The sequence below is a fragment of the Neolamprologus brichardi genome, chromosome 3 (genome assembly GCF_056152115.1).
Source record: "Neolamprologus brichardi isolate AB-2024 chromosome 3, ASM5615211v1, whole genome shotgun sequence".
In the NCBI taxonomy this organism is placed as follows: Eukaryota; Metazoa; Chordata; class Actinopteri; order Cichliformes; family Cichlidae; genus Neolamprologus; species Neolamprologus brichardi.
In genome coordinates this window covers 6395627-6407659 of record NC_142106.1, presented here as the reverse complement: position 1 = coordinate 6407659, position 12033 = coordinate 6395627, and the positions used below count along the sequence as shown (strand labels likewise).

The 12033-nt window shown below is 41.5% G+C and overlaps 1 protein-coding gene across 1 annotated transcript; it reads left to right on the top strand.

Moving 5' to 3' along the window:
* Positions 1 to 4264: 4264 nt before the first annotated feature.
* Positions 4265 to 6961, top strand: LOC102790356 (P2Y purinoceptor 14-like). Its single transcript, XM_087838084.1, has 3 exons — positions 4265 to 4372; positions 4474 to 4733; positions 6316 to 6961. Exons 1-3 carry the CDS (start codon positions 4268 to 4270, stop codon positions 6959 to 6961), a joined length of 1011 nt encoding a protein of 336 aa, XP_087694210.1. The 5' UTR covers positions 4265 to 4267.
* Positions 6962 to 12033: the final 5072 nt, after the last annotated feature.

Below are 12033 nucleotides of genomic sequence, written 5' to 3'. Positions count from 1 at the left end.
CATTACTAAAATCTGTGTAAACTAAAATAATATAAAACAATCTAAACAGTCATATCTGTTGTTTGTTACTCAAAGTTACACATCACACTCTTTTCCCCCACACATAGTTCAATAGAACAAACATTCGTACTGTACCAGATACAAACTTGTATTGGAAATCTTCACATCAACATTTCAGAGTGACCAGAGTTGTTATTACACTAACTTTATGTAGAATGACCACTCGGTAGCTTTCTTGTGATGCTCTTTATTGAACGTGTATCCAGCATGGGTTATAACAGCACAACAACGGGTGTGGCAGCTAAGAGAAGAACGGCACATCGACAGCCCTGCCGCAAAGCATGTCATGGTGGCGTAAAGCCGCAACGCCCACCCGCTCGACACAGGCAACCCAGTATACGACATCTCCCCCCCTTTTCATGTTATTTCCAATAACAAACCCCAAATAGAACAGCAACGACACAATGATAACATGTGACACTATAATAGCCTCTGGGCGGTTCTCTTAAGGACCGGGCACAATTGGCTTACTGTCGGCCTGAAGGGCAGTGTCCACAAAACAGGACTTATTAAACATGGTAAACCTTTAAGGTAATTAACTCAACCAGGTAACAGCAGTATTGGTTGCAGCTCAAAACATAAGTGCAAAACAGCAACAATACAACATTCCCACTCCCCAGTCCTTCCTTCTCTCCCATTACCCCAGTGTCTACAGATCCAGCCTCTTGACTGGCTTGCATACCCGGCCGCACCTCGTGCGTAACTGATCCGGTACGTTGGCGTGCAAGCGTTGGGGCCAGACTAGGGGCCAAAGGTGGGGTCTCTGGAGTGGACGCACCAGCGCACTGAGATGGCAGCTCCTCAGTGTCCACAGTGGGTGTTGGAAGGGGTTGTGGCATAGCCCGTGGAGATGGTTCGAGGCTGTTCTCTGTGACTTTGGAATGACAATTCTGCAGCCTTGTATAACCAGGCCATCAGCCTCTGATAGCTCGTTTTTCACTTTCATGTACGCTTTAATGTTCAATGGCACACTAGCTCCGAATGGAGGCGTAGGTTCGGATCCCACTTCTGACACCATGTAGAATGACCACTCTGTAGCTTCCTTGTGATGCTCTTTATTGAACGTGTATCCAGCATGGGTTATAACAGCACAACAACGGGTGTGGCAGCTAAGAGAAGAACGGCACATCGACAGCCCTGCCGCAAAGCATGTCATGGTGGTGTAAAGCCGCAACACCCACCTGCTCGACACAGGCAACCCAGTATATGACACTTTAGACAATTACAGTGGTAGAACATCAAACTGTCTCTGTGAACTCACTAATATAGAGGAGCTGTGGTGTACTGTTGTTACAAGAGATTGCCTTCAGTTTAGAAGAAGCCAAAGACAAAGGCTGCTCCAGCATGCGGTGAGCTAAGCTAGCTCTGCTCTCTTAACCGTAACACGTTTCAAAGAGAAAAAACAAACAAATACAGATCCCACCAAGACAAACTGTTGGTCGGGTTTTACCCTTATTTGGCATCTTAATCATGTGGACCACATGTGTTGCCGTATTATTTACTAACCTGAAAAAAAATAACAGGTGGACTACAGGTAGTGTGTTTTCCTCCCTCGCTTCTGCCAGATCTGAAGACGAGCAGTAGCTCACACTAAACCGTCTCACTAGGGTGGAGGTGCCCCCTTGTGGCGCAACTTGGGATCGCACAACATGTTGACTCTCCATACAAAATCACCAAATTAAGGGCCTCCTTTAAGAAAAATACACCTGGAAACTTATACAATACACAAAAGTTAAATCACATAATAACGCTACCACACATTACGGTGTATCACATACTGTCTTAAAATGCAGATAAGGAGTTTTCTTGTCTCTCCCCTTTGCTCTCTCCCTCCCTCTCTATAGACAGTGACATGTTTTTTGTGTGTTTCTAAATCTGTTGCACTTTTGTTGCAGTGAAGACAAACAAGAAGTAAGTGAGAGTGCAGGGTAGAAGTGTGATCGCGGTGTTTCCAGATTTAAACCAGTACAATAAAAGCTCAAGCAGCTTTTCCTACTCATTGACAACTGCAGAAACATAGGTGAGTCCTGCTTGTTTACATCCTCCACTTTTTTCTTCTACTGATTTCATGTTTACCTTAAAATATGCATATATAAAAGATACTTTACCAGCTCTGACACGCTAGAAGAGAAACACTATGTTCCTTCGATACAGCTATCACAGCAGCACAGCTGGTTTCTGGCAGTGTTCAAGATGCACAACCTACAGCTGTATAACATTTTTTTATTAACTAAGAGCTGCTAACTAGCCTGCAAATCAACCTTAAACTCATTTTTTGCATTTATTATGAACAATCTGTGAGTAACAAGACATTATATTTAAGTGTTGTATATTCAGTAATGCAATATATTTGGTCATTTTCCATCTGCATACAGGGATTTCTTCTCTGCATTTATACACGACACACATACTGTGGCCCTTGTTAACGATTTTATCCAGTTGCCGATGACAGCTTTAATCTATGTACTGAGGCGTATGATGACCCAATTTCGGCTTTTCAATTGGCTTTTAGAAAAGCCAGATAGTAAGGAGAGTAACAAATGTAGAAACATTGATCAGATTAGAGAAGGAAGTTAAACAGTTGATACTTTTTTAATGTGCGAGTTATGATAGGGGGATGGGGCAGGGCGGGGGGGGGGGGGGGGGGGGGGGGGGGCGAAGCAATCGCATGAGCACTGCTGAGCAAGAATAAAGTAGTTGTGGTAAACCAGTCATATGACCAATTTAAGGTAGCATAGTAATAAGATGCTCTGTACCCATTTTTAAATTGTGTTGATAGTCATGATAAAAAAAAAAAACACTGGTTTTTCCTGAATACTGTCGTCAAATTTACTGTCTAAGGACAGCGCTAGAAAGCAGTCTCTGCTGATGACCCCCCGAAAGTTTAGAAAACAAAAAACACCCTTTCCTATTGGTGGAAAAATGTACAATGTTGACTCAAAAAAATGATATGGCAACATGGTATTTGGTTGTTTAGGAAGAGGGGGAGGTTTAAGGAGTGATGGTTGCGAGAGCGTTTTAAGATGTGAGAGATTTGTGACATTTAGTGTGTTTAGAGAGTGTAATTAGTGTGTTGTGTAGTCGATAGTTTTGTGTTGTGTGTCAGAACAAGAGGCGACTGCTGAATGTCCCAGTTACTGTCATAAAGCCCCCAAAGGCAGATTGCAATGTAAACACTGTCTCCAGGTGAAAAAATGAGTGATACACCTCTTACTGTAAGGCCTGCAGGTATCAGGCATGTGGCTGCGTTTTTAGGCAAATAGCTGCAAACTTTGTTCTTTGTAAAACTTGTGCGTAGGTTTTTAGAATTTCCAATTTATATTTGGATGTCAAGTGTAAGGGTTGGGTCGTTGACTCAGTGATTTCAGTTTGTTCGTGTTCAGTTTATTTTCTACATGCTCGTGTTTATCTGTGCCACCCTTCTGTCTCTGTGCATTATGTTCTAGTTCCACTGCATGTGTCATTAGTCAGATTATGTTCAGCCCTGTACTCACCTGTTTCCAATCATCGTCATCATTCAGCCTGTGTATTTAAGTTCCTCAGTCTCACCAGTTCATGGTCACGTCATTGATATCGTCATTGTTGTCATTCTTGCCCATGTTCAACCAGTCTCTCAGTCAGTCCTGCCGTTCCTGCTTTGTCAGTTCTCTCGATCCAATAAATCTGCATCATTTTTCACCGTGACTTCTGCGTTTGGGTCGTCTCTTTCTCTTCCTCGCCTCCACACACGACACTCCTGACATCAAGCCATGAAAATGATTTTTTAAATATGATTTTTGTTGTTACAGTAAAAACTGACTTTGATTCTGAATTTATGTTTTTTGTCTGATTTCAGATCAATTGTGTTAATGCAGTATGTCAAAATGAAAAAAAAAAAGTAAATTCAGACACGTGAGATCGTGCTGAAAAGAAAGGCAAAGTAGTCAAAAATGGCCAATTAAACCCTGGACCCCAGATGGTCAAAAAAAGTTTAAAGTAACACAATGGTTACTTTTCCTAGTAATTACTTTTTCAAAGTACCTTGCCCAACACTGGTCTTGAGACACCGAGTATGGTGATTTAGATCTGAAAAAAAGAAGAATGAATTAAAAAACAATGCTAATAATAAAGTGTTAGAATAATAGGTCAGTTAAGACTGAGCAGTGGATTTCTATGACTGCTCCTTCTTGATCTCAATAAATTGGATTTATTTTTCAGCTCCAGAAACATGGCTGACACAATAAATGTGACTTCATCTTCCAACCAGACCTGTGATGCTGTTAACACTTCAGCCTATTCTTTCTTTATGCTGCTCTACAGTCTAGTGTTCCTGGTAAGTTTCAAATAGTCACATTGTGTTGTTAGAAATGTGTTAAAGGTTCTCAGTGTATGTGCTGAAGTCCTGTCCTCTCCATCCTTTCTGTGTTTCTTTAGGTGGGGTTAATCCTCAATGGCTTCATCATGAAGTTTCACTTTTGTGGAGCACAGCAGCGGGCATCGAGCAGCTTGAAGATCTACCTGAAAAACCTGACAGCTGCTGACTTCCTGCTCTGCCTCTCTCTACCACTCCGCATCACCCACTATGCCAGCAGCTCTGTCATCATTCGGCAGCTCTACTGTAGTTTTGGAGCTTGTGCCATCTTCCTCAACATGTACGCCAGCATCATATTCATGGGCTACATCGCTGCCAACAGGTAAACTTCATGATGAAGATTAGACGAACCTTTTACTGATTTCACACTGCATTTCATGGTAATGCTGTTTACGCCTGACAGCCTGACTAACGCGCTGACATCACTTTTGACTAGAGATGGACCGATCCGATATTACGTATCGGTATCGGTCCGATACTGACCTAAATTACTGGATCGGATATCGGAGAGAAATAAAAAATGTAATCCGATCCATTAAATATCAAAAAAGCACCTCACACAATTTGCGACACGGCGTAACTCGGCTCATAACCGTAGCACGTCGCAGCAGTGTGGTCACGTGATAGAGCGGCTGTGCGTATTTGTAGCCTGCTAGCAAACATTTCATCTCCGAGGAAGTTATCTCAGAGAGAAGTAAAGCAAGTGTGTAAGTTCATCTCTGAATGTTTGTAAAGCATTCCCGCGTTAAGCTTAACAACCGATATATAGAGCAACTGCCTCTCTCTCTCTCCCTCACCTTCCTGCTGCTACTTCAATCGTGAAACTGATTAATGATCAGCTGATCGGCTTTTCTGTCGCGAGTCCGTCTCTCTTCTTTGTTTTTGGCCCACTTTGCACCAGAAAGAGGAAACCAGCGGCTGAACAACAGCAGCACATTTAACCTTGATAAGCTGTTGTTAGAATTTATTTAATATTACTTTCTACACCAGGATCTTTTTCTATGCAGCTGACGGCTGGTAACTGTGCAGGGGCGGATCTAGCAAAGTTAAGCCAGGGGGGCCGATAGGGCATTAACAGGGAAAAGGGGGCACAAAGACATACTTTTCTTTCTTATTCTCATTTAAAATATCTAGCTTTTAATTATTTAATAATTATCTGAATCTTACACCCAAAGTTTTAATCTGATGTAAAATGTATAGAAGTCCATTACTGTATATAGTAACTGTTAAGTCTAATACACCCTAGTAAGCTGTATGTAGTACTTTTTCCTTTGGGAAAATACCATCTGTGAATTCTGTGATTCTGTTGAAGAAAGATGTTGAATCTATTTAATTATTCTTGAAAAATAATTTTTTTCTGTGATTTTTTTTCACCCTGCATCAAATTAAAGTTGATTACATTGATTAAGCATCATGAGGAAGAGGGTGGTTCCCTATTTTCTTTTGCTGGGAGTTTGCAACCCTATTAGTTAGGTTGCTTAATATTTCTGCTAAGTACTCTTTAAAATATCAAAGTAGGGAGGATGGAGTAGGTTTAAGTTTATTAGATTGATCAGTGTTGCTAAACTATGAAATATTTTGGGTGCAGTGTGTTTTTTTTTTTTTGTTTTTTTTTTTTACATACAGGTATAACAGAATAGCTTTAGTGTTGTTGTTTTTTAACTTGAGTATGAACTTATACAAAAAGGAGCAAGATATTAAAAAAACAGTTTTATTGATTAAAAAACACACTATATCGGATTCATATCGGTATCGGCAGATATCCAAATTTATGATATCGGTATCGGTATCGGACATAAAAAAGTGGTATCGTGCCATCTCTACTTTTGACTTTATTAATTTCTACTGATCTGAAACCACTGTGACTGATTCATCTACTCAGCCCCCGTTTCTTTTCTCTTCAGGTATCTAAAGATCGTCCAGCCTTCAGGAACTCACATCCTGCAGACAGTAAAATCTGCCTACATCATTTCCATCATCACCTGGGTTTTTCTCCTGGTTCCGACTGTGACATACACCATCCTGTTTTTCATCACCCAGACACCTGTGACCTCTAACCCCAGCTGCTGTGATCCCTTCTTTAGTGAATCAATCAAGCTGTTCTTCACAATCATCCACACTTTGTCTCCCATCATCTTCCTCGTGGTCTTCATATCCCTGGTTTTCTTCTACTACAGCACGTCCCGCAGGGTGTTGCAGGCACAGCAGAGGCAGCTGGCCTCCTCTGGCTCCGAGAAGCTTATCAAGCCTCGCAGGAACATGTTAGTGCTGGTCAGCATCTTCTGTGTTTGTTTTGTCCCCTATCACCTGGCTCGTCTTCCCTATAGTCTTCTGTGGAGCAATGACTCTGTAGGCTCAGTCTTGAACTATGTAATGGAGGTGACCACCATGGTGGCAGTTTTCAATGTCTGCCTGGACCCTGTTGTTTACTTTTTCCTCTGTAAGTCTTTCCGGGCAAAGATGAGGAAGGTGGCCATTGTGACCAATATCCGACAAGCAACTGAAGAGAGTGAGCTCAGCAAGGAGCAGCAAGGAGCATCTGGACATTAACATTAACCCTGCAGGAGGCAGACACAACACTGTGAGCACAGAAGCAGGCATCAAGCAGCTTTCAACTCTGCCCTCAACAGTTCTCTACGTTTCATATACTGATGTAATCTCAGCGATTTTAGTAAAGATTATTTACTTTTGTTACATTAAAAAAAGAGGAATTTGCTGATCTTGGCCCATGAGAAGTCCATAACAAATAACTTGGTTATGAAAGAATCGGTAAGAGTTTTTGGAAAGGAAAGCAAAAGACATCCCAGTGTACTTCAGACCCAGCAACACACTCAGACAGAAACTGGTTCATCCCGAACACAAAACTCCTAAACACAAACTTAACAATGTGGTGTATGCTGTACAGTGTAGCGAGGAATACCCAGACCTCTACATCGGAGAGACCAAACAGCCACTTCACAAGCGCATGGCACAACACAGAAGAGCCACCTCCACAGGACAAGACTCAGCGGTCCATCTGCATCTAAAGGATGCCAATGTTCACATTTTGGACAGAGAGGACAGATGGTTAGAAAGAAGAGTAAAAGAAGCCATTTTTGTCCACTGTGAGCGACCATCTTTGAACAGAGGCGGTGGTTTATGACACCAACTGTTTGCCATCTATAATCCAGTTTTGAGATCCCTTCCCAGACGCCTTAAAGCCCACTCACATCCTGGGCCATCTGACCTCAGGAAATCACATGATGGGGTGGGGCTATGTTTCACAATGAGCTCACCCGAAACCTTGGCTGATTGGGACCTACACCCGTTTTCACACCTTGGCTCATGTGATTAGGTAGAGGATCATTAGGGGGTCGATTGTCCCTCTTGGGGGAATAATCCCCAAATCTGGGACTCTCCACCATTTGACCTTAGAACTGAAGAAGCTTCTCGTATGAGAGGTGAAATGTCTTCAAACAACTTAAAGAAGTCCAGACGCTTTTCTTTCCAAGCTCCTTAGACTACGATGACCTGGATGACTGATAACCTTCACAGACAAGCAGGAGACTGTTGTTGTACAGTGGATTGAAGAGAGAGAGGAGCAGTTCGGTTTCAATCAGAGTTCAGTTCCTTGCAAAACAAATAAGCTTAAAACAATACAAAATCTGTCTTGGTTGGGGAGTAATGGAATACATGTACCACCGTTACATATTTAAAATCCAAAATATGAGTAACTGTTTTCCGTTACAGGTACTGTTTAAAAAGGTACTATTCAGAGTACAGTTGCTTACACAGAAGTCTGTTCCTGTTTCATATGTTAGGCTATGCCCTCTCTATTTTAGGTAATTCCCCGGTGGTGGAAACCTAAACAAAACACGCATTAAGAGGCTCTAATGCCTGTGTCTCAATCTCGAGTCTCATAATGGTGTGAGGAAATATTTTTAAGAAAAATTTAATATGAAGGCAATAGGTGGAGTGTTACAGGCATAGCCCTAAAGAATGTAGCCTCGTGGGTAGGGATGGTATCGTTTAGGTTTTATCCAATACCGGTGCCAAACCGGTACTTTTGAAATGGTGCCGGTGCTTAAATGGTGCTCAAATCGGTGCTTAAAGAATGGAGAACACAAACTTTGTCCAAAAACCTCTCATGTTTAGCTGTTTTTTTGTAAAAAGATAACAATGTTAGCCTTTTCTGCAGCTATAGGGCATATATGGTATCACTCTTGGCTGGAAGCAGTGCTTAAACAATGGAAAAAAATCCAAAAACCTCTCCTATTTAGCTGTTTTCCACTTTTTCTTTGGTCATTTTAGCCTTTTTGGCCAGGGTGAAGGGAGTATCTGCCATCAAACAAGAAGATAGCAGCAGACCCATCCTTGGCCTCCAAACCCTTTGACATTTTGTGTGTTTTCTGAGGAATGTCTCTATTTGTATATAGTGTACAGTTAGATTCATGTGTAAATAGTCACTGAAGCAGAAGGGAGGAGCTGCCTTTTTATAAAAGTGACCCTAAAATCTAGACCAGCAGAAGCTTAGCCATCAGGTGGGACACCCAAGTTAGACAGGTGTTAGGGTAAATAGTTCACATTTTCATTTCTCTTCTTTCTTTAATGAGACCTGAGAAATATAAAAACACTCCAGATGAAGAGGAAGGAGACTCATGTGGGCCAGAGAGGTGACAGACTGCTGAGCTACTTCAAGACATGCTGAAACCACAAGATTAATGTACTTCTAAAAGTCTTATATTGTACGTACGTGTGTGTGTGTGTGTGTGTGTGTGTGTGTGTGTGTGTGTAGGTGTGTGTGTGTGTGTGTGTGTGTGTGTGTGTGTCCGTAGGTGCATGAGTTCAGGCCTGCAGTAAAACTGAAGTTTCTCAAAAGCAGGAAAGTGGGTGACCATGGAGCTGTTAGTGACAATTGTTTTTTGATAAACTGCATCACTAAAAAATTTAAAGAAAGCAAATGAGATATAAATGTAGTGAACTGTTTGAGCTACAAGTTAGTGTGGAGAAAAAGGTACAAAGGTTAGAAATTAAGCCACATGTGCTGTAGAATGTTGTAATTACTTTTAAATTTTAAACAATCAATCATCCAGGTAAGGAAATCCCAGAAACTTCATTCTCTTGATCTGGCCGTTGTATTTTCAAAAAAACATTTCTAAAAGAAACCGAAGCACTCGCAAAACATTTCTCCCACTGAAAACCAACATCCAGATAAGGAAAATCAACTTTCTAGGATCAACCTCGAAATAGCTGTTATGTCTTTATGTAAAAGGTTTTCTACACTGCAGACCTGTAGTTATTCTACAATCCTGACAGATGTCATTTCTATTGTCAAAATGAACGTGCGAACTCCACTTAATGTTAAAAAGAAGATTACTACAGAATATTCAGCAGTCCCTTTTAACTCTTCTTCAGGGTTTGATGTGTGTTCCTCTCGGCATTAAAACAGAGAGAAGACCTGCTTATAAAAACTGTTAATAAGATTCAGAAAGAAAACCCCAATGAGTTCACTGGTGTTAATTTGCCAGCTTGATGCCGGATCCAGGGAAGACCTGTTTTCTATGGCCCTGAGCCACATACACCAAACCAAAATCGGGCCAGATATGGCATGCCATCGCATAAACCAATCCCAGTCCACGAGGGCTGGTGTCCCTGCATCTCATCCTGGGTCAACACACCTGAATCAAATGGTTAGCCCATTACCAGACCTGTGGAGAACTTCAAGACATGTTGAGAAGGTGATTTATCCATTTAAATCAGCTGTGATGGATCAAGGACACATCTAAAACCTGCAGGGACACCGGCCCTCGTGGACTGGGATTGGGGACCCCTAGCATAAACTGTGGCATCATTGGCAGACCTGGCCCATATCTGGTTGATATATACTCTGCCATGACACCTGTCACTCAGAAGGGCCAGCTTTATGCCAGATCCAGGCCAGACCTGTTTTCTATGGGCCTGGGCCACATAAACCAAACCACAATCGAGCCAGACATGGCATGCCATCACATAGACCAGGGGTGGGCAACTCCAGGCCTCGAGAGCCGGTGTCCCTGCAGGTGTTAGATGTGTCCTTGAACCAACACAGCTGATTTAAATATCTAAATTAGCTCCTCAACATGTCCTGAAGTTCTCCAGAGGCCTGGTAATGAACTAATCATGTGATTCAGGTGTGTTGACCCAAGGTGAGATCTTGGGTCTGCTTTTATTGTTCTATGAGAAAAGGCGGTTCAGCTCCAACCAGTGTCACCATTTGTCCAGCTCCAGCCTAACCTTGAGTAGTTCACAATCACCCCACATTCTAATTTTGCTCTATGGGGGTTAACTGACAGGAGGATAATGCACAAGGTTGCAGCCTACCCAGTGTTTAGAGACTTAAAAATCAGAATATAATTCAAGTGAACTAAAACAAAAATGTTCAAAAAGTCCCTCAACACATTAACTGAGTCCTGGAAGACTGCAGGTGCAATTGTGATCCAAAAAGCCATCACAAGATCTTCAAAATGTCCTAAACGTGTTAAACACAGCTTTACATTCATCCTCCTCCCTGATATGGACCAAGTGTAAAATGTTTCAGAGGTCAAACACTGGAGAGGCTCCAGAGCAGATCTAATGAATGGCAAAGGATACTTACTCTTCAGGTTACAGTAGTCAGTGCATGGCCTAAATGTTTTTTTTTTCTTTGCCAAAACTAAAAACTCAGCACCTACCGGGGAAGAGGATGGTTTAGACAATAATGTGGAGCCACCCACCAGTATCTCCAAAACTCTGTAATCTTTTGGCTGCAAAGGGCAGGACGGTGTGTTTTTTTTCTGTGTTTTAAATATGTTGCACTATTTTGCAGTGAAAGCAAACAGGAAATAAGTTAGCGGGCAGTATAGAAGTGTGATCACTGTTTGTTTCCTGATCTAAAGCAGTACTATAGAAGAACACCTAACAGCTCAAGCAGTTATTCCTGCTCACTGAAAACTGCAGAAATAAAGGTGAGTCTTTCTTTGCTGTTCATCCTCAAGTTTTTTTGTACTTTTAGTGATTTTATGCTTAACTAAAAATATGACTTAACCAGCTCCTGACACATGAGAAAAGAAACAATGTATAATCCTTCTGTACTGCTATCTCAATGCCAACGTTGGCTTCTGACTGTGTTCCAAATGGAAAACCTGTAACACTATAACAAATTTGTTATTGACAAAGGCCCAAGTAATGCTAACTGAGCTGAAAATCAACCTTACACTCATTTGTAGCATTCATTATGAACACACCATTGTACATAGCATTGTATATCCAATAATCTAATATATTCAGGAATTTATTCTCTGCACGTGGATATTTCTTCATAAATTGTGCACCAATCCCATGTCACAAGTTCTTGATAAGGATTATATCCAGTTAAATGCTGGTATAGAAAACAGCTTATAATGTTCAGAGTAATGGGTCAGTTAAGAGTCAGTGTTGGATTGCATATGTAGGCTAAACATGAGAGATGACGTCTAACAGTGGTTTCTGTACTTCAACTTTGTCTGCAACACTGTAAGGGAAAGCAACCTGAGACAACTGTACACTGAATAGAATTAAACTTTCAGTAAACTCTTCCAGAAAGTAGCATGTATAAAGAGAGCTTTATTGAATCTTAAAGGCAACAT

What these genes read in the sequence shown, in the direction of transcription:
- LOC102790356 (XM_087838084.1), top strand. Translation starts at nt 4,268, where the DNA reads ATGGCTGACACAATAAATGTGACTTCATCTTCCAACCAGACCTGTGAT. An exon ending in TCTACAGTCTAGTGTTCCTG is followed by an intron (nt 4,373 to 4,473) that starts GTAAGTTTCAAA and finishes GTGTTTCTTTAG; the next exon opens with GTGGGGTTAATCCTCAATGG. An exon ending in GGCTACATCGCTGCCAACAG is followed by an intron (nt 4,734 to 6,315) that starts GTAAACTTCATG and finishes TTTTCTCTTCAG; the next exon opens with GTATCTAAAGATCGTCCAGC.